The sequence below is a fragment of the Argentina silus genome (assembly GCF_951799395.1).
Source record: "Argentina silus genome assembly, chromosome: 2".
Taxonomy (NCBI): Eukaryota; Metazoa; Chordata; class Actinopteri; order Argentiniformes; family Argentinidae; genus Argentina; species Argentina silus.
Window position 1 is genome coordinate 24,327,681 of NC_139656.1, and position 22,322 is coordinate 24,350,002.

The 22,322-nt window shown below is 44.5% G+C and overlaps 3 protein-coding genes across 3 annotated transcripts; 1 reads left to right on the forward strand and 2 right to left on the reverse strand.

Moving 5' to 3' along the window:
- Positions 1-826: 826 nt before the first annotated feature.
- On the forward strand, positions 827-3,399 carry LOC310801263 (fibroblast growth factor 18-like; the record flags this gene model as incomplete). The annotated part of the gene is made up of 5 exons (XM_083665258.1): positions 827-858; positions 2,038-2,077; positions 2,192-2,369; positions 2,894-3,000; positions 3,112-3,399. 5 exons carry the CDS (start codon positions 827-829, stop codon positions 3,397-3,399), a joined length of 645 nt encoding a protein of 214 aa, XP_083521384.1.
- Positions 3,400-4,774: 1,375 nt separating this feature from the next.
- LOC310824983 (F-box and WD repeat domain-containing 11-B) lies at positions 4,775-15,249 on the reverse strand. Its single transcript, XM_083697365.1, has 13 exons — positions 15,159-15,249; positions 13,461-13,523; positions 12,575-12,794; positions 12,234-12,420; positions 11,914-12,004; positions 10,147-10,284; positions 9,955-10,073; positions 9,543-9,792; positions 8,239-8,357; positions 7,991-8,101; positions 7,646-7,724; positions 7,383-7,547; positions 4,775-6,882 (listed from the first exon to the last, which is right to left on the reverse strand). Exons 1-12 carry the CDS (start codon positions 15,195-15,197, stop codon positions 7,386-7,388), a joined length of 1,578 nt encoding a protein of 525 aa, XP_083553491.1. The 5' UTR covers positions 15,198-15,249; the 3' UTR covers positions 4,775-6,882; positions 7,383-7,385.
- A 1,300-nt stretch (positions 15,250-16,549) lies between these two features.
- On the reverse strand, positions 16,550-22,035 carry LOC310823328 (eukaryotic peptide chain release factor subunit 1). Its single transcript, XM_083696173.1, has 11 exons — positions 21,872-22,035; positions 21,350-21,469; positions 20,107-20,282; positions 19,307-19,446; positions 18,865-19,003; positions 18,572-18,762; positions 18,329-18,458; positions 18,040-18,213; positions 17,862-17,926; positions 17,414-17,561; positions 16,550-17,163 (listed from the first exon to the last, which is right to left on the reverse strand). Exons 2-11 carry the CDS (start codon positions 21,433-21,435, stop codon positions 17,081-17,083), a joined length of 1,332 nt encoding a protein of 443 aa, XP_083552299.1. The 5' UTR covers positions 21,436-21,469; positions 21,872-22,035; the 3' UTR covers positions 16,550-17,080.
- Between the last annotated feature and the right edge of the window lie 287 nt (positions 22,036-22,322).

The following is a 22,322-nucleotide window of genomic DNA, read 5'->3' on the forward strand; positions in this document are numbered from 1 at the left end:
CTCTATGGGTTGCTGTTGCCTCTTTGCACGTTCATATGATATACTCCATCGCCGTTCTACAGGCTAATTGCAATGACTGAACTACTCGGGACACCTTTCTACTCCGCCTTCGTCTCCTTCTGGTCTCTCGGCTCCCGTGGGAACCACCTCTATCATCACGGGGGTTACACCGGGCGCGTGCTACCTCCACCTTCCCCGCCTGCACTCCCCATATGCCCCGCTCTCACCCCCTGAGCGCAGACGCCCCGTTACACTGGAGATGGATGTTTGAACGACCATGACAGCTAATTTACCATGACCTCTCATAAAAGGAAAAAGTGACATGATAAAGGAAAAGAAGATCATAGGAGCATATGTGGGCAATGGCAATAGTTGACAAGTTCAACTGAGTTGAGCATCTTCATTGGAATGTAGCCTTCCGCAGCCTACAGATTATCTGTTCAGAATGCAACATCTGTAGCCTATTACCTGTCTTTGTATAGGCTATTTAACAGGTAGAGTAGGTCAAACCTGCGAAAAGCTGTCCTGTTTTCCAACTTTTTCACCTGTCGTCCTTTCGGGAATAGAGGTGCTGGCCAGGACATATAGGCTACAGCGCGCGCTGGCTGTTTAACAGAAACACCATCTTTGCTTAGCAAACCCATTCACCTCCGCCAGCATTCAAACCGATGTGCCCAGTGTGCGCTGCTGATGCCCGCAGGAATTGTTTACGTCTCCCGATCCCTCTTCCAACGAACGGATTACAGTCAGCGGAGAGATCCCCGGTAACGGTGCCTGACTTTCCCTGGCCTGGATAGCTGCTCGGGACGGCGGCGGTGCTAGAGCGATGAGATCCCTCCTCTCTACACTGATCGTGTTGTAAGTGAAATGTGCCTTAACTCTGGGTTTTCTGGAGTGATACGAATGGAGTTTACGTAGCCTTCGGACTTAATATCCCTCACAAGGCGAAGTGAGGTGGAACGGCAGTTGTCTTTGACATACATTATGTGTGGCTCAGACGCGTATTGTGTCAGTGTGTGTGTGTGGGGGGGGGGGGGGGGGGGGGGGGGGGGGGAGAGAGAGAGAGAGAGTGCGTGCGTGTGTGCGTGTGTGTGCGTGAAGTGTGTGTTTCTGACCATAAGTCTACCACAGCAGGTGGTGTTTGTCTCAGTAATATATGCACTCCTCTGACCTGGGGGGTTCTTTGGCACCCTATTAGTGCCTTGGATTAGATATGTGATATGTGAATGACAAGTGTATAATCCGTAATTAAATCCCCCCGCCCCACCTCCCAGTCAATCTGCCTTTAACCAATGCTGTTAATCTTGTACGCTAAACCTCACTTTATCGTGAAACACAATCCAGTTTCTGTCTGCAAACTATCCCTGTCACTCCCCATTATGATCCTGCATCTTTCATACTTACTGTCGGATTCTCAAACAGCAGAGACCACATCTGATTTGACCTCCGTTTCTTTAGAGGTAACACAGAGGTAAAACAAAAGTGGTGCAGAGAGTAGAAGTAGAGCAGACATCTGTGTCTGCTTTGGCCCAGCTGTAGGCTGCGTTCCAGGCATTAGGTCCCCTAATGAGCACACAGCGGGGGGCATGTGGTGGAGATGAAACAGTAAGCATGAAACATAAGTGCATTGCATTAGAATCTTAGATGGATCATATAACTGGATGGATAGGTGGATCAGATGAATGGATGGATGGATGGATAAATGGATAGATAATTGTATCGATAAGTGAATGTTGATACTTTTCTACCACATAGACGAGAGCATTGCCGTAGCTGCTCTCCCTAGATAGGGCAGAGACAGTCTGGCTACTGTGTTTGTTGGAGCCAGGGTCTTATTCATTGCCTGCTTTTTATAAGTATATTGTTATGGTTAGGGTTAGGGTTAGGGTTAGGGTTAGGGTTAGGGTTAGGTGGTTGTAGAGGAGGCTGACAATAGGCAAGAGCCAAAGAAATGTTGTAGCCACTGCATTTTTAAGCTGAAAAACACTAAATCTAATCATGTAATCTCAATCCAGATCCATTTCTCCCTGTTCTCAGATCTGTCCAGGCTTTACTGGTGGTCTGCAGCCCCCTACAGGTAAATGTGTGTACAAGCTGAGCAGTATTTTATCCATTTGTTTGCCATTGAATCCATTCTCTTTGAATAAAGTCATTCTAATCACCTGCCTTTTTTTGTGTTATGGTGATGCAGGTGTTAGCTGTAGACAATGTTAATTTCGGTGTTCATGTGGAGAATCAGACACACTTTCAAGATGCGATGAGTCGACGGCATCACCGAGTGTACCAGCTGTATAGCAGGACAAGTGGCAAACACGTGCAGGTGATAGGGAAACGAATCAGTGCCAAGGGAGATGATGGAGACAAATATGGTAAGATGGCATGGTCGTGCTTCTCACATCTATACAAAACAATCCTGATACACAATGTCCATGTACCAACTCCCAGACAACCAAAACAATATTCCTCTTATGTTTTCTAACACACATACATTCTCAAAATGGGCCTCGAAACACGTTTCCTCAAAATCAAACTTAAAGTAGCAAATGGACCCAGTGCCAAGCGTGCTTTGGTGTAATGATGAACAGACTCTAGAAAATGAGACACAGTGGGGGAGGAATGAGAGTTATTGATGAGGTCATTGATTTTCCAAGTGCCCTGTTTTGTGTCCTTGTGGTTGAAATAGGTGGTAATTAGAGGGAGGGGTCATGGGGGTGGGCGGGGGAGGGGGAGAGAGAGAGAGAGAGAGAGAAAGGTGTAATGTTATTGATTTAGTTTGACCCTTGCAGTGGGTCGGGTGATCTATTGGCTTCCTAAGAGGCACGGTCTGATGTTTTCCTGCAACTCCATAACCCCTCTTACAATCTGTCTCTTTGTGCTTCTGTCTCTTCACAAGCCCAGCTTGTTGCAGAGGCTGACACCTTTGGGAGTCAGGTGAGGATCCGTGGTAAAGAGACCAACTTTTACCTCTGCATGAACCGCAGAGGCAAGCTTGTGGGCAAGGTGAGAGACAAAATGTGAAACTAATTCTGACCCTCATTACACTTACACCTGCCAAAATGAATATTGAATTTTCAGAAACGATATTTGCTTTTTTTTGTGTCTGTATTCCAGAAGGCTAGCAATCGCAGTGCAGACTGTGTTTTCATTGAGATGGTTTTGGAGAACCACTACACGGCACTGATGTCGGCGCGCTATTCCGGGTGGTATGTCGGCTTCACCAAGAGAGGGCGCCCTCGCCGAGGCTCACAAACACTACCCAACCAGCAGGACGTCCACTTCATGAAGCGCCCGCCCCCCGGGGAACAACTGGACCTGCAGCCGTTCCGTTTCACGACAGTCAGCAAGAGGAGCAAGAGAGTGAGAGGGACCAGACCCACAGGGACTAAAGCCCCTTCATAGTCAATCCCACTCCTACACCACAGACCTTACCCAGACCTCCCCTCCGATGGTTCAACTGTTGTGATTTTGCTGGACTGAGCCAAGGTGAAGAGCTAATTCAGTGGTGCCTGTGCACTAAAATACTTTGAGGTAAACAATCTGACCACATTATGTCATTTAGCCTGTGATGTTATGTGGTTGGTGCCGTGGAAGTGACCCAGGAAGATCTAGTTCTTGTTTTTTCCTCCCCCATTCTCAGAGACATCGCCCATACCAAACAACAAGCATTCACAAAGACTGATGAACTACAGAGCACAGTGCTGAACATTTAACGTGCACAGAACAGCTTAACTCTAGGTTCCGTACCAAAAGGACTGAAGTTCAGCTTCCAAAGACGAATGGACAACAGCTTTAAGTTCCGATCACTCAAGCTTCCAAAGACTACAGTGTTCAATACCAAAAACTTTATTCGCTTTTTTTTTTTTAGCTTCCAAAGACAACTGGTTAATCAATTCAGTGACAAACACTCAAGCATCTATTGACAACTGGACTAGTGACAACTGACTAGTGTTCATTACAGAACAAAGGGGCCAACTAAGGAAATGTCATGGTCTCCCACTTGTTGTATGTTTGTTTTTATAACTGACTCAGGAGCTGCTGTTCCTGCCTATTCACTCAATACATGATGCTCTAGTCAGCACAATATCTGCAGTATATCTATAATATAAATAAAATTATTTATTTAACGTGTTGGTTCCACAAAGCCATTCGATGCCTAACTGCTGTTGCTATGCTTGAGGTCTGATTTATGTTACTCATGATATGATAACAATATTGTCAGTCGACAGATGCTTATTAACACATCACACAGACACAGACACAGACACAGACAGACAGACAGACAGACAGACAGACAGACAGACACACACACACACACACACACACACCATGTCGACTATACCACAAAACAACTGACATGTCAAGCACCATGTTTCCTAATGGTATTGTCATTACCATGTTACCCAAGAATAGAGAACAACTGCCCCCTGGTGGTCACTGGAAATGGGGGTGTCTGCAATACTAAAATCTAAAATACTGTAAATCCATTCATCCTTGACTAGATATATTGTTCTTCTCTCAAAATGGCATACAGAGCATCACCACTAGTATCTCAAGGCAGACAGGTTGAAACTCACCATGTCATTTTGGGTTGATAACTGAGGGGTCAAAACAGCTAAGGCTCCCAACACTGTTGAGACTCATGGCGTAATCACTCTTTACTAACTGATCTGAGTGTAACAGGGTGTGTATGTGAGAGGTCGAGAGAAATATAAACTTTATCACAGACCAGTCTAGAGCCAAGCGGGGGCCACAGGCTAGAATAAGACACTCAAAAGAGGTTCCACATTTTATTTTTCAAATAAATAACAATGGACCCTCCAGACTCCCATACAAAATAAAAAAAAACAGGTCACAGCAAAAGAATAAAGAACAGTAAAGACGTGGCCAGCTGCTGCCCTTGCTGTTGCATATCTGTGTTGGATCTCCTCCTTGCAAGCATTGCAGCCCTTTCTTTCATAACTGGGTGGTGCTCTCCAGTCATTGACAGCCCCACCCATAAGCATGTCATTTCCTGCGGCCGGAACATGTTTCTCTGCCTGCATGTCTCAGGCATGTGGGCCCTGTGGAGGGGAAGCGGAGGGGGGGGGGGGGGGGAGTAGGGGTAGAGTCTCTCAGTGCAGAACAACTCTGCGGAAAGTTTCCTTGAAAATGTGTGTGAGAGAGCGAGTGTACATGTACTGTGTATGTGTGGGGAGAGGAATCTGGGTTTCAGAGCACTGTTGCATTCCTGATCACACTCTGGGCTCCAGCAACAGCATTCCCTGTCTGCACACTCACTTTGATCCTCCCTTCATAACATTACATTACACACACTCTCTCTCTCTCTCTCTTTCCTTCCAACAGTCACACAGGCAGACACCCATTCTGAGTGAACAATAAATCATGCCATAATAAGTACCTTCTAACTGTCACAGCTACACACACACACACACACGTATTAATCAGAACCATATATAGAGTTGGGCAAACTATCCTCAATCTTAGCACCAAATATTCCATAACAGTGATATTCTAACATCATGGAAATTGTACATGGTGCCCATGGAAATTGTAAATGTCAAACAGACCTTGCTAAAATGAATATTCATGGTATTCAAGTATTCAACCTAAAATACACACCATCTATCCTCCACTCCCACACAGTGATGTGCATGTCTTTATGATACATATCTCCCTTTCTGTTTCCCTATTTTTGACACACACACACGCACTCACATACTTCTTTAATAGACTGGCCATTTGAGAACCTGAGTGACGGTTCTAGCATCATAGATAAATGTGGCACAGAACAAGGAACAAACACACTGCTCATACAAGCTGGTTAACACTCCTTCACAGTCAAGTACTTTATTCTTAATAATAATAATAATAATGTTTTTTTTTCTTTAAAAAAATCATTTCAATATACAACACCATTTTAGACGAGACAATTCTGTTTACAACTAATTTCAGCTCAGTTAGGGGTCATTCAGAACCTAGACAGGCAGACAGCAAGGGGGGGGGGGGGGGGGGACAGAACAAGACAGGGAGAGAAAGTGAGGGGTAAGGGGAAGGGAAACAGGGATGAGAGGGGTTTTGAGAGGGGAATTTTGAGAATTTGAGCAGGGTTTGGAGAGAGAATAAACTACAATTCTTAGTACGATGTAACAAAGAAAAGCTAAATGAATTAAAAAGACCCAAATAAAAAAAAAGAAATAAAATTAAAAAAAAAAAAAAAGATAGAAAAACAGATATAGGTCACTAGCACACTATTGTCCCATCATTCATCCATGCAGTACAGTCTTCTGGGAAGAAATATACACTTCAGCTTTCTTTCTTCTACAAAGTCTCTTTTTTTTTTTTTTCTTCCACCAAACAAAGTATGAGAAAAGAACAAGATTGATACAGAGTCCTTTGGCCCCGAGGGGCCGGGCCTGGGGGCATCTGTCACTCAGTCTGGTTGAGAAGAGTTGAGCCTCGGCCCTTCCTTCCTCCTTCCGTTCCTCCCAAGGGGGCATTTCTGACAGAACTACTTGATCCCTCTGTCTCCACCTCTTCTGCATTCAGCTTATGTTCCTTCATGACCATGTCTGTGCCTCTGTCTTAGGTGAGCAGAGTAACGGGAGGTGGGGGGGCTTTAGAGTGGGACCAAAAGGACTCTGCTGTGTGTGTGTGTTTTATTGGGGTAGGGTTGGGCAAAGGGCAGTGTGTTTGAGCACTGTAGATCAACTCAAAATGAACACCAGGAGGACAGAGATGAAGAGATGGAGCAAGGAGGATGATGGAGGAGTGGGGAGAGGGGAGGGTGGGTCCGTTCTTCGACCTGTGACCCTGACACATTGACACAGAGACTTGGCCGTCAGGACTGTCCCCGCACACACACCACATTCCAACGGGCCTGCCCTGAAGACAGAGACAGACAGACAGACAGAGAGAGGGAGAGAGAGAGAGAGACCAACTTAGCACACTGCAATCTTGTAGATGTGTCAGTAAATATGTGTATGGATCCTAGACTTTCAGACTGTTGGGAAACAGGCTTATCAGGCTAACCGTTTGGAACTGGGTTTCACCACACCCAGTGATGGTGAGTGATGAAGTGAGGTGTGGCAAGAACTATCAAAACAATAAACACACAGGTTGGTATGCCATGAAGATGTTAATGCTTTGTATACTGCTGTAGACTGGGGGGGGGGGATAGGTCAAAGGGTTAAAAACACTACTGGAGAAAAAAAATTAAATAAAAATAAAATAAAATAACTATGGACTTGATCTGCTGCCTGATTACACCAAATAAAAGGTTCCTTAAAAAAACACAGCAGTTATCACTGTCCTCTATTTTCTGACACACTACAGTGTAAGTGTAATGAAGGAGTTCAGTCCAAACTGTGGGAGCATGTGTGTACCTGCTATCTGGAGATGTAGGTATACGTGCGGGAGGGCGACCGGCCCTCTGTCTGTCCGTTGGTTGACACGTTCAGGAAATCCCAGATGAGGATGGTGTCATCGTGAGAACTGCTGATGATCTGGAACTCATCAAACTGTAGCCGGAAAACCCGCCCAGAGTGCTCCTGAAAGACAGCATCACCGTTATCATCGGCATCTTCACCATTACCGCCGATGTCAATCTCCTGTTAAAAAAAAAAAAATCGATCCAGACTAGACTCACCACTAGTGTGCGCAGACAGAGAGTGCTGGCAGGGGCGCGAGGGTCCAGGGCTGCTTGCAGGTCCCATACCTTGATTTTGCTACAAAGGAACAGCACAGGATTAGCATCTGGAGCATCAACAACAACAAACACAAGCTACCAGTCATCGAGTCACATTATTGGATAAACTGGGGCTATATCTCTTACCATGGCCTAAAAAAAAAATATTAGGAGGTCAGAGGATTAACAGTGGGGTAAACGCAGGATTAATGGTCCAAAATAAACACATTAACAGACAGTAACCCATTAGTAGTGAGGATCAGCTCAGACTTAACGCCTGTCACAAAAGGATAAACCCACTCTTACCCATCGTAGGCCCCACTAACGATCCTTTTGTTGTCAAATCGGATGCAGCGGACTAACTCTTCATGTCCCTCCAATACCCGCAAACACGCTCCACACTCAATGTCCCACAACCTACAGGGGGGGAATGTGTTGAGAAAACAACAAGCATAATTCAAAATGCAATTTGTGGGAATAGATCCATGGTGATATTTGCCTATTTCACACCCATGCACGTGTGTACATGAATACACACACACACACACACTCACCGGATAGTGTTGTCAGAGGAGCCACTGACCACAAGCCTGTCCCTGTACTGCAGACAAGCAATTCCTCTCTTATGGCCATTCAGTGTCCGCACAAACTCACACGTGCTGGTGCTCCACACCTGCAGGGGAAACATGGACAAGATGAACAAAAACATTATGCACACAGGTCTACATGCTGTAGACAAGAGAGAACATATATACACATTTCAACAGTCTTTCCTTTTCAGCTCCTGAAACCCAGTCTTTCCTTTTTTTCTCCATCTACTACTAATCACTGTCTGGACTAGGCAACGCAGCTACTAAGATGAAGAGAACATCTTTGTGGGCCAGAGGAATACTCGAGTAACACTCACACAAGTATGTGTGTTTGAAAGAGTGATATTGTGCAGGTGCATCAACACATGAATGTAAACACACGAGTAAAGACGTACAGTAACAGATGTACATTGTAGGTCCACAATGACACACACACGCACGCACGCACACACGCACACACGTCTGCCGTCCCTCCCTTATTACTTTGGGAATGTTTTCAGAGAGCTGGGGCGTAGAGTGCGGGAGACAGCTCGGTGCGGAATGCTTTGGCCCGCCTCCCAGGGTGATGGGTGGGCTAGCCAGGGTCTCTTTGTTCCTGGAATCCTGGCTGCCCACAAATCCACCGTCTGGAAGACAGGGGGAGGCGCAGTGCCGGGGCCGAGGTGAGGAGACAGACCGGCCAGCAGTTTGGCCCGAGGAGGAGTGACGCCAGCGGTGAACTCTTGAGTTCACCGCTTCCCACAGCAGGCCTCACTATTGGAGCAAAACTGCTCTATGCTGCTCTCTACTGGATGCTTCATATAACATCCCAGAACCAAGGTGAGTGGAGGATTTGGTCGTCTCCCAAGTTAAACATGTCTCCCGGGCTAACTGTCTATTCAGTTTCGGGGTATTATTGCCAGAAGAGGATGGACATGCAGGCGCAGGAAATCTGGCTATCATTATTCCTCCAAACCTCTGATTACTCCATTCATTCTGAACCCCGCCTACCCACATGCGTGATTTGTCGGGAGAGGTCAGTTCTCAAAAACGTGACTCATGCCTACAGACTATGGATTTGGTAGACTAGGGCGCTTTGGAACTAGCTGTCTATTATTTCATGATTTTGGAAATAAATGACGAGAAGCAGCGATGGGAAACAGAACCAGTTCCTCATTTAAAACAGCTCTGGTTGTACGGAGTATAACCAGAGTGTGTTAATCACACATTTGTTGGCATATAAGTCATAACTGAATCACCAACATCTACTGAACAATCCAGAGACTTGCCTTGATGGTGCGGTCCCCGGATGCAGATACAATGTACTTGTCATCGAAGTCCACTACGTTGACTGCCGCTCTGTGGCCAACCAGCACGCGGCGCAGACTGATGTCAGTGGGAGAGGCCATGTCCCACACAGCGATGGAGCGGTCCTTGGAGCACGTCACCATCAGACCGTTACAGAACCGCAAATGGAGGACCGCCTCGTTGTGGTGGATGAGTGTGTTCAGCACCTCACCAGAGCTTACATCCCACACCCTGAGAGAGAGAGAGAGAGAGACTCAATACCAGAAGAGATACTCAATACCCCCCCCGAAAAAAACAGAAAAATACTCTCAACGAACGCTTTAAAGCTTCCGATGGCACTGCTAAGTGAGGATTATAGGATGTGGGTAGATAGGAGGGAGGGGAGCTGCTGACCTGACGGTGGAGTCTGAGGAGCCGGTGACAATGACCCTTTCATCATACTGCAGACACAGCACAGAGCCTGTGTGACCCGTGAGGATCTTCAGACACTCCAGAGACTGTTTATCCCAGATCTGCACACATACAAGAGGGTGAGACACAAAAAAAAAAAAAAAAAAACACGCACGCACATGCACAAAAACCTACCTTGATTGAGTTGTCTCTGAGACCGCTGATGATTTTGTCATCGTCGTACTGCAGGCAGTAAACCCCCTTACTGTTTTCTGAGCGACACTGGATCCGCTGGAGATTGTGCCGACCACACCTCCAGTTGGCCTCGATGGTCTGCAGACAGAGGGGGGGGGGGGGATGGTTAATATCAGTGAGAGAGTGAGGGATGTAGGGAAAACCAGTGAGAGGAGGGAGAAGGAGGAAGCAGCGGGTACCCCTATAGACGGCTTTGGTGGTGGTGCCAGCCAGCTATTTGATTTACATGCGCGATCAATAACCTATTTACAGTTGAATGAGCATGCCTGGTGGACATCCGGAAGAAATCGCGCCTTAGCATTTGTCGATTCCTTTGCCATTGTAATGTATCTCAAACCTACGTCCTACTGTTGGGAATGGTATTGAAGGAGAAGGATAGCAATGTGTCCTTTGAGTTACTCTCCCGTGTTGTCTTTGACACGTTAAACATATGGTTAAAAATTAGTCATATGTTGCTTTGAAACTGTTAAATCGGTTATTTTGTTGATACTCTATTCCCATTCTTCCTATGTGCATTCATGTGATGTGTGCTGGATAAAGGTTCTGTTAATAGAGCACAACATAATCGTGACCAAGTTCTCCCATTTAATGTTGAATCTTCACATGCATCATTAACGCAGAGTGGGTGATCAGCTTCAGATATTAGCGTGAGCGTAAACTCCTCGCAAATCCGACTTATCTTAACTTGAGGGCATGGTAAAATAGCATTTTGGGTAATCTTAATGGAATCTAGGATACGATATGATCCGATTGTCTGCCACACAGGGATGAGCAAAGCATCATCACTCATTATTAACCATGAAATATCTTTTGAGTCAGATATAACAAAGTTAACTTGTGATAGTTGGTCATGTGCCCACTTGTGTTGAGTTTGCTTCATCATGTCCGTAACCGTCTGAAGTTGTACTGGGGAATAAACGTGTTTTTATTCTTCACCCGTCCTCTATTCTTCGGTGTGATTTTTACCGAAAATGTTGACGTTCGGTCACATCACAAGATGCACTGGTAATCATACATCAAGTTTCAATCGTAGGAATAACCGGTAAAGTTCATGTAATGTTGTCCAAATTATGTTCTGACTACTATAAGCTTCGCTTCTTATAGTGCGGCCATAGATTCATTGTTCTTTTCAGCGTAATGTACTGTGTTTAGAATCTGTAAAAGGGTACTAGCAGTTCAGTGTTGCTGTTCAGTATCTGTGCAAGTGCACTGAGTTTAAGTCCACGCGTGGTTATGTCTTATAAATTATTGGGAATGTTCCCCGCGTCGATGCTGGAGAAGTGATTTTATTTCCCGTTGTTATAGACCGTGGCCTATCTATGTCAGATGTAATTTGTCCAGCATTGCTAACGTGATCATTTTCCTTTTATTTTGAGTCTCAAGGCTTTTCTTTTGGATCCGATATGATTAAGGTCAGGGTTAGGGGTTAGTTAGATACCGATATGATTTTGTTTGGATCCCTATGATTGTGTATCACACAGGGATGAACAAAGCATTATCAATCATTATTAAAACATGAAATATCTTTTGGAGTCAGATATAATGTGAAGTTAACTTGGGTCAATTGGTCATGTGGCCACTTGTGTTGAGTTTGCTTCATCATGTCCGTAACCGTCTGAAGTTGTACTGGGGAATAAATGTGTGTTTTTATTCTTAACCCGTCCTCTATTCTTCAGTGTGAATTTATTCCCAATTCTTTACACCCACCTCTATGTCCTGGATGATTTTGGGGTAAAGGGAGCGATAATAGGAGTTTGGTGGGACTTCTGTGGTTCGATTCTTGAACAGGTACTTTTCCCTAGGAGAAGAAACACAACCTCATAAAAAAAAAAACTCCTACAAACAATATCAACCATCTCTTCTAGTTAGAAACAGTTTGTGGAAACAGAAACAGTGATCAGATGCCATCTAACATGTGGATTCTTGAGAGCAGAGTGAGAGATGTCAGTGATCCTAAATTACACAGGTGATCTGAATGAAACCCACAGGGGCATTGTGGCACAGCGCGCCCATTCGTCACTACTCACCACTGGTGCCTCTCAGACAGGCCCTTCCAGAGTGGGTCTGTGCGGACCATGCGTTCAATGAGCTTCTTCCACAGCATGCCCTCTGAGATGACCCTCTGCCACTCCTTACACACCAGTTCTGCCGAGCACAGCGAGCGTGCGTCCAGGAACGACAGGATGTTCTCCGCTATGTGGTCCAAACCCTGAGCTGCAAGGTCAAGGACACACGATTATTATCAGTGCGAGTATGTGTGTGGGTGAACTGTGTGTGGCCATCCATCCACGTAGTGGTGGATTTGGTACGTGGTAGGTTTGTTTCTTACGGTCACACAAGCCCTTTCAAACTGTATTTTGTACAATACCTGGCAGTGCAGTGATGAAGTCCCTTTGGAGCATGGGTTTGAGGTAGGAGTTGATGTGGCCATGTTGGTAGTGGCACATGCGTGAGATCAGGTGTTCCACAAACTCCACCTGGTCAGCTTCAGACCATTGGTCAAACAGCTGGATGCAAACATCCTTCTCCTTCTCGTAGTTCCCTTCCGACGGCCTCTTCCTCGAGCCCGTCATCGGACCGTTAGTGATCTAACAGCAGAGAGGGAAAGATGGTCAAGAATGCCTGAAATTTGGAATTCTAAACAGCGCTCTACAACAAATATGCTAGTCCACATATCAGGGTATTGGGCATACTAACACGCTCTGGGAGAGACAAAAGAGTAGCAGCGAACAAATACTTTCTAGATTGCATTTTTTCCATTCCTGCAAGAGATGCTTTTGACATTGAGGCCTAAAAATGGAAAGAGTAGACTACATCGCAGTTGAGACTATGACCTGTAGACTTCAATATAAAATAGGGAGGTTAAACTAAGGTTGAAAACTGAATGTGAATCTGTATGTGAAATCTCCATGGTATCAGATCAACAAACAATACATCTGTGTCCCACTGATAGTCTATTCTGATGATAATTGATATACAAGTCAGTGCATTGAATAACAAACAGAAAGACATTGTGCTATGGATTGGCTTTTCATTTTGCCAGCTGAGATGTTGTTGTTTATCTCTTACAAAAAAAAAGAAAAGAAAAGACAAATGCTATTGTCTGGAATTCAAAAACACAACCACTTTAAAATGTGCAGGATGAAAACACCACTGTGTGAGAAGGATAACGACATAAAAGGAGAGAGGGAACCTCTTGGTGTGAAAAATGCATTCCATTTCAGTGCCTGGCTACGCAACTGTGGCTGGCTCACCTTGAACACGGTGGTTTTCTTTGATGAGAGGTCATCAGTCTGGGAATCCATGACTGAGGTGTTCTGATCGGATGAGAGAAATGGGAGAATCCATCAGTACATCAAGAGACGCATCGGCTCATTTGTCTACAGAACGGAGGCACAAAATTACACTTCCTGACCCAAACTACTCCACAATATCGAGTTTACTTTGAGGATCAAAGTACAATGTCAGGATAGTGGACTTGCATCTATAAACATTGTCAGTCAAGGTAAACTAATTGTTTGAGTGTGAATTGTTGGGGGGGGCACATCAAATTGTATAACCACTGTCCTATGGCCAATCAGGGAACACACAAGTTCCAGTGCATAAACCTAGTAAGAAGCCTGATAGAGTAAGACCATGTCGATTAAAGATAGACCTATATTGAGATGTTAGGACTAGGCAGTGCAACAGTTGTTAGCTATACTTTAAGGGGTCTCATTGCCACCACCTTAATATAGGGCAGCGCACAGCAGGTGCAAGACACATCAAGCTGTGTGTATGAGTGTAGCAGGCTAGGCTGGGTGCTCTACCAAGAGTGTGTCATTACTGTTAATGTACACACAATACACATTAAGGAGCCATGACCAAAATCATGCACACTATTGTGTCTGTTAAGTGAGTGCGAGACAGTGGACAAATAATACACGTAGAATCCATGCCACAAGGTGGGCCTACTGGCTAGCATAATTTGCAGGTTAGAGAAACAGGGGAAACTAATTCAGAAATTGAGAAGAATGATGTGAAAACCCTGAAAACACTGTCAAGTAAGTAAGTGGCTAACAGATCCGAGCCCCAAATATCAACTTTCATAGTTTAGTGACATTACAGCTAAATACACACTCGCTCACATTTCAAGTGTGAGTATTACGTTTAGCTTAGCGATAACTAGCCAGCTCAGCATAATATAGCCTTATTCATTTTCTTCAACATGATAGTGAGCTTATTAGCAACAGCAATCTAGCTAGCTACCCACTTCCTTCTACGCAGCTTGAAATCAGCCTTCACAGAAATTCAACTCATTGCTCGGACAAAATGCTATGTGGGTGTCTCCTTTCATAGTTATCTGGTTTAGCGATTTTCTGGATCGGTGCTGTCAGAGGGTGGTTAGCAGCTAGCCCCAACACCGGTTAGGGCTTGTATTCATTGGGATACTTTTCGTGTACTCGGTGGATATGTCGCCAGCTTGTTGTACCAGCCGGACAAATGGCGCAGCGGCGACGCAGTGAGTGAGATAGCACAGACCCGATGTCCCTGGCTGTAGCCTAGCTATGCTAGCAAGCTAGTATGACGGGACCACACCACGGCCCTTTCAGTCCTCAATACTAGTGACTAGTTTAGCGATTCAACAGCGATCTGGGGGACCTCTACCCCGGCATTGATGACCTGAAAACGTTCTCGAATAATTTCTGAACAAAGCATATGGGTTGGAGTGATCACAAACATGCGCCATGGGGGTAATGTTAGCTAGCTAACTAAATCATGGACATTAGGCCCTACCTTTAAGTTAGCTAGCTACGTAAAGTTAGCTAGCTAGCTAACTTAGCCGACCCTCCTTTTTTCCTGTCCCTTCTTTCGATCGGTCTTTCATTCGACTGACACGATCGTGTTCTTGCCTCCGCTGAATCCCTATATCGAGCCTGGGGCATGAGGTATTCATCGAATCGGAAACTCACCATCAGCTCAATCGTTTTGTCCTCCATCTCCGGCTCCATATTGTTGTTCCCCGAAACTCGCTGCGAAAATGGAAACCCAACCCTGCGTCGGCGGCGGCGGCCCGCAGCTGATATGACGTCACGGAGCACAACTGGGAGTGGGGTGTGGGGGAGGGGTACGTCTTTGCATAGACGCACTTGGTTGGTCTAGAGATGACAAAGAAGGTGTTGTTGTCATTCGGTACTATCTCGTGGTTGGCTGTTTTCTGCTGCTAAGGCAAAGATGTTCGGTTTGGTGAGTTCGCTCAATGGATCTCTAGTGCTGGGAGCGTCAATAACCATCGAGAGTGGCATCGCCAATCCAAGTCAATTAATCAATTAATGCTTCAATTAAAATACATTGATGTCCAATGGCTGCCTGTTGTTTTGGCATTGCCTCTGATCGCTAGTGTTTACTTCATGCCTCCAGTTAAAGACAGAACAAACTCAATCGCTGGTAATCATATACTGCAGGAAAACCTGTTATATGCAAAATAAGCCGCTACTGAGAAAAGTGTCGACACCTGATTTGCAAACAATGAGGGCATTTAATACATCTCATACAAAATTGTGATGGATGAAAAATAAAATGTATTAACTATAAAGAAAAAATGTTAAAATAGTAGGGGGGGTTTGCTGTTGCACTTCCGTCTTGACTTAATATTCATACTGTTTAACACTGCTTACTGACCCCCAAGAGCAATAAGGACCAGATCACTTCATATGCTTCTGCCTTAACGCATATTCAGGCTGACAAATGCAGAGGCTGGGCTGTTCTTGAGGGGAGAAGAGCTGCGCAGACACAGGACACACTTACATAATCATATCAGTTATTGCAGTAAATTCATACTCAAACATTTAACTGGACTAGTTTTGAGCGGTGAAGACTGAGCCGACACCTTCACACGATACACAAACCAGTAGTACGCTTGGAGGACACAAAAGCTTCCTAGCAACAAGCACACTCACTCTAAGATTGGTCAGTTTCTGTCACCAGGCAATCCAGAGAATCAATCAGTTAACATTGGACACATACGTCTCTGGGGAACATATGAAAGTATGCATGGTGCACAACAGTGAGGGCATGGTTTATTCTGCAGGAGTCTGATTAGAGGCTACACTATCTTGACACAGATATACCTCTAACAATAGGGTACTGTGAGTGTGAGGGATGTGGTAAGCAAGGCAATATGAAAGCAGAGGATTTAAACCTAAATACTGGCTCAGAGCAATGTGTTTATGGGTAGAGCAGGGAGGTGGTCCTCAAAATTAAAGTAACTGGAAGCGATTCAATTACAAGAGGGAATATGTGGGCAAAAAACACAATGCTGGAATAAGGAAAAGGCAATGAGATGTAAGGCAGGCACAGAATGTAAGATAGTCAAGCAGTTCAAATTTAATTGTTCTTTCCTGCCCTCTACATAAATTTGATTTAACATCAATTTGATTTTAAAAATCAAAACAAAAATAATCATTATCAAATTGTCATAAAATACAGCAGCAGGAACCAGTAAAAAAAAAAAGAAAAAAAAGAAGAAGAGGAAAATGGTGGTTGGGGGGAGGGTACTTTGGGAGTAAAGTGGAGAAAAATATATTTGTTTAACCTATCAGTTTGGCCTGGATAGGGCCGAGCAGGCAGGAGGAACGTGGCCTTGATGTCAGTCACATTGAACACGTCATTTATGTAGAGTAGAGAGGACAGATCTCCATCCAGCCAGGAGATGGAGTCACTGCTCCAAGTCAGGGATACATTTGTATGGTATCACGTCTGTGTCTCTTGTTTGAAGTACTGGATCTCCCCTCTTCAACTAATTCATTCCTTCCACCAGTCTCCCTTGTTGGCCGAGTGAGGGAAAGCCTTTCATTGGATTCATTTATTTCTTCCTCATGTCAGTCTCGACTACCTAGTAGTCATCCAAATCAAATAGCTCATCATCTTCCCCTTCGTAGTCCATGCCCTGGAAATCCACTCTGTACCGCAAGACCCCTAAAAATAAAGGTAAAATCTAAAATAAAGGCAGTCTGTGCCACAATCAGTCTACTATGCTATCTCAGTCATTTTCCTGGGCCATTATAAACATAGCATCTCCAGCATCATTGTATATTATTGTACAACGTATCATTCTCATCACTACACATCTTTCTACACATCTTTTCTTGAAATATATTTCACATGAATCCAAAATAAAATAGTAAAAGCCGACTTCTCAGGTGTTCATGTATAATCTAGCACTTACCACCAATTCCGCCAAAGCCTTTAACAAACTGTGACCCCTCTTGACTCTTGTCTGTGACTATCTCCAGGGTGGCTCCAAACTTTTTATAGTTGTTGGCAAACCACTCAAGCAATGGCATGCTCTCGATCAGCTCATGCTCTTGGCCAGTCTGTGGAAATAGACCCGTACCCAAATGAACAAAGCAGAGTTACCCCAGGACAATGGAACATTTATGATTAATGACACGTGTAATATTGTTATCAGTTTACAACACTGATCATGTAAGGAGTACTTGAGGTTGTCCTTTGACACATCTCTACAAGGCACAACAGCAGTTGGTGCGAAAACGGGAAACATCAGAAACCCACAATTGCAACAATTGACAATTGTCCACTAGAAAATCTGGGCAAATGGCAACCTCCGCCATTCACTGTTAATGGTTTTGAAAAAACGATAACTTCTCACACACCTCTTTGTCTGTGAAGTGAGACTTGTCTTTCTCCTGCTCCGGTGTCAAATACAGAGTCTTCTCATCTGAATCAGTGGAAGAAGAGGTTGAACAGAGCACAGAAAGAAACAGAACAGGCATGTAAAGTCACTCAACTCGGTGTATTGTTTGTGTGTGTGCACTTGCTTGATACGCGTACCATTCTCCATTGCAAGTCCCTCTGCTCCATGGCATCGCAGGATGTATCGCATGGTATCTAGGTTCTCGTAGACAATGAGAATCTCAACAGCCCCCATTTCAAGGGCTTTCAGCGTGTCTTCCACCCCAAAGCAGTACTTCCCTGTGTCCTGACTGATCTCATCAAAGTATCTTCCTAAGAGGAAAAGCGGGACATGGCTCTGCTCACTATTAACATGACAACACTATGGATCGCAGAGAAAGAGGCTCACAAATATTCATGACAGATTTTGCCATTAATCAGCCAGTACCTATTAGTTTTTTCTCCTGGATGAATTTCACATTGGACAGCACTTCTGCAGACAGCTCAATGGCCTGGTTGAAGCCATTCTCCCCACCGTATGAGATGTCGACCAGCTTCAGAACCTTTGCTTGTAACCTCTGCAAGGACACACAAGGAAGCAAATCATTAGTCATCGGGGAGATCAGCTTTTCTACAATGCTATACCCTGACAACAGGACAACCTGACAATGTTAGGCCAGGAGATACTGACCGGGTCAAACATGTCCGACTGGCTGAGCTCGGTCTTGAAATCAGCTGAACCAGCCAGGACCATGCCTGCTACGTTGACCTTGTCGTTGGACACAAAGAGCTGGCACGCGGTCTCTGCCACCTTCCTCACATAGTTGTGTCTCTTCTCCATCCGCAAACGAGCAAAACGCAGAGCAGACTGGCCTCCTCTGCCTGGGTGAAAGAGCAGGTTTGTGATGCAAGGCCTTGTCTGGTCAGGCTGACTTGGTTCTGTTTGTGTGTATTGCATAAGCAGGTGTACATGCACTTATTTACCATGCTTTTTGGGTAGGTCCACAGTGAACTTATGCAGCACCTCTCTAGTGTTGCCCTGCAGAGTTCCGAAGAGGGCACCACTACCATCGATCACAATGAAACCAAACTTGCTGTCGTCAGAGAGCAAAGCTGTAAGAGCCTGGCAGAGAGATGCAAAAAGAGAAAAAAGGGTTATGTTATGTTCTTCTGAAAGGTAAATATATTATTAATACTTTATTAATAATTACTAATACTTATTAATACTAACTATACACCCTCCAGCTTGGACTGTCCTGCAAACAACCAGAGGGATCTCTTGAGTTCAATAAAACACCTGTTGGCTATGAGTACAGATGACAGCTATGCAGTATCCTATCCCCCGTTACCAAGCCATACACCAAACATCTTACCAAGGATATGAGAAGGAGAAAGGTAAAACCAATTTAAAGGCTCATGGTCTTACCTCTGTATGGAACTTGTTGTCACAGAGGTACAGAGAGGTGTTGATGGGTTTAAAAGGCTCAAAGTCAATATTGACTTTCTTCTCCTTGCCCTCATCGGTCACAATAGTGCCGCAGTAGACAACCAAGCCGTTGGGAGGCACTACGGGGTAAAAGGGACAATCAGATCGACAAGTTAAATACTCAATCCAGGATCACTCCAAATACACTTCCCCTTGTCATTGATGAGGAGAGGGATAGAAGGTAGGGATGCACTGATACCACTTTTTCTTTTCCATGGCCGATAACGATCCGATAAAAGGCTATTTTGGGGAAATGTGGAATGCTACTGCCATCCCTCGAAAGACTCGCCTTGCAAACTTTGCAACAAGCCGTTTTACTGGTGTCGACCTCAAGTGTGAAGCAATTCCAAACCGCAGACACGGTTGTTACTGTTTGTTACCACACTCGCAGGTCATCTCAGCTGTGCAGCTGTCAATCGATGACACACGTTTTACAAGGTTTTACGACAGTTTGCGTCATGGCATCGGAAGCATTCCCTATCTCTATTCTCTCTAAGCATTCCCTAGGATTCCCGATCCTGCATTTTAGGCCAATGTCGTCCCGATACCCAGTATCAGATCGGTGCATCTCTAACAGGAAGCAACTAGACTATTACCTTGAATGGTAAAGTTAAATGGGTTTTGATTAACATTTTCTGGGAGGGGGACATCCCACATGAATTTCTTAGTTTCATTATTTAAAATATTGTGCAGCAAAAGAAACCAGATCCTCAACAAAGCAAAAACACATTTACACACACCCTTATTGTACAGTTTGAGTCTCTGCTGTACAGAAGTGATGGCTCCAAGAACAGAGAGACGGTTGACTCTGCTTTTGATGTTGGATGCTGTGCCAAACTCATCTGCCAGCATCTTGGCCACTCTGGAGATCTGGTCCTTAGGAGGGATGATCAATGAAATCATACTCGTGCCATTTCTGAAAACAGATGCATTTGATTAACGAACATCAAATGTGCATAACAGATGGCCCTGCTGATTAATTTCCCCACACATCTCTTCAATAAAAGCAAGTTACATTAAAACTTCATTTCAGCACACCATTTATCTACTATACATAGTGAGACGGTTTCCATGCCAGGATCCCTTTGTCGTAGCTTGCCAAACCTGCCCTACTTCTACCTATGTCATGTTCTGTTTACCCAAACAAGCCAGGTGTGTCCTTTTCATCCAAATATAGCATCAAATCTGGTATTAGAAGAACTTTCAGTAAAAAATTGTCATATGAAGACTAAGTGGCCTATATATTTCAACATATGTGCTTTAAACTATGATAAGAACCATTTTCTGAACAAATCTTAACTTGTTGCTGTCCCTAGATAGGGCACTGAAGGTCACATTGAGTTGGTAAACTTAACACATAGAAAAACCTGACAGTTCAGATAGATCACCACTTTGGTGAAGTAGTGTGATTATGCTTCTGGACAGTGTGTAGCTGCTATAGTCTAAGGATGTATGGGGTGGATACAGGGAAGTTGACAGACTAGCTTAGAAGGCATTTTGTTGGTGGATAGATGGTGCATATGGATATAGCTTATGCCAATTTAAGTGCATGCAAATATACTCAGAAACCAGCTTCTCTCAGCAGCAGGTCTTTTTGCAAACCAAAGCATATACAGGCCTACGTGATGTGCCAAGCCATTCATATTATGGCTTACAGCAAAAGCTGCCATCCTTGCCAGCATAAAATAACATGACATTTCGCTTTTAATCAGAAATCGAAACACATTAAATGACAGATAAGGTCGTTGAGCAAGACTAACTTGGTGCTAGCTGGCTGTCACTGTGTGTGGATGATCAGGTAGGCTACTTCGATTGCCGAGTAAGCCAGTAGGGAGCTCGCTAGCAAAGGCCTGCCCTACACAATCTGGCACAGCCAACTAGCTAGCTACATAGAAACCCTTCCGTGTATTACTCCGGTTAGCAGAAACCGAGTAGCAATGATGTCGCTCATGTCATCTATTACCGCCTAATATCCACGCTTACCCTCGAGCAGCTTCCAGACTTTTGATCAACTTCTTTATCTTCCATATCTCCACGTTCCTGTCCGCTGCGCTCGGGTCGTCCGCCATTTTTCCCCGTGTCTATTCAGGACCTGGAAGCTAGCTGTTAGCACCACCAGCACCATGGAAAGATGGACAGCGATAACGCGTTAACAACACTCATAACTTGCGCTAAAGCGTCAAAACAAATAGCACCAAAGCTAGCTATTTGTTTAGCTAACAGTTTCCAAAAAAACCCACTGGAAAAGATGATATAGCTTAACATTGTGTTAGCCCCCCCAGCTGCTCTTGCCAGCAACCTGAAGTGGAGAGAGTTCTCTACTGGTAGTCCAGGCTTTAAAGTCCCTCCCAGGCCTACACTAAAATCGTATCGAATAATGGCAAGAAGATTTTGATTATCGTCTCGTTACAAAAACAACATGGCTAGCTCATGAAAATGAGTTTTGGGGAGAAAAAAAAAAAAAAGTCAATTTCTACACGTCAATGGTTACTCAGGCAGACTTACTTGCTTAGAGACGTCCCGGCGGTCTTCTAAATTTCCAACTGTATCAAATTAAACTGACCGAGTTTTTCGTCAGCCCCAGCAAAATGCAATGACACTGGGCTTCTCTCGAGCCGGTTTGTTCTTGCTAGTTGCTAGCTACGCGTGGTGCGATTCGGCCTGATGGGCTCATGTTGGGGAGGTTGGAGAGTACTTCCTGGAAACAGCTACAGCGATGATTGGAAGCTTTTTCATTGGGCGAATAACATGGGGTGGGTGGAGCTGAGAAAAAAAATGCATTGTGGAACAAAATCCATGCCTTGATCCAATATGTATGATTTAAAAAATAAATAAATTTATGTCAGTGCACTGATGATAAATTATAACCAAAAGACCTGACCTCTCTATGGCAGGTCCATGTGGATGTTTCGCTTATTCTCATTGCAATGGTTGATTACTTAAAAAAAATACACAT

What these genes read in the sequence shown, in the direction of transcription:
- LOC310823328 (XM_083696173.1), bottom strand. Translation starts at nt 21,435, where the DNA reads ATGGCGGACGACCCGAGCGCAGCGGACAGGAACGTGGAGATATGGAAG. An exon ending in AGTCGGACATGTTTGACCCG is followed by an intron (nt 18,459 to 18,571) that starts GTCAGTATCTCC and finishes GTGTCCTTGCAG; the next exon opens with AGGTTACAAGCAAAGGTTCT. An exon ending in CTCACTTCACAGACAAAGAG is followed by an intron (nt 17,562 to 17,861) that starts GTGTGTGAGAAG and finishes CTATTTCCACAG; the next exon opens with ACTGGCCAAGAGCATGAGCT.
- LOC310824983 (XM_083697365.1), bottom strand. Translation starts at nt 15,197, where the DNA reads ATGGAGCCGGAGATGGAGGACAAAACGATTGAGCTGATG. An exon ending in CTGTCTGAGAGGCACCAGTG is followed by an intron (nt 12,005 to 12,233) that starts GTGAGTAGTGAC and finishes TTCTTCTCCTAG; the next exon opens with GGAAAAGTACCTGTTCAAGA. An exon ending in TCAGAGACAACTCAATCAAG is followed by an intron (nt 10,074 to 10,146) that starts GTAGGTTTTTGT and finishes GTATGTGTGCAG; the next exon opens with ATCTGGGATAAACAGTCTCT.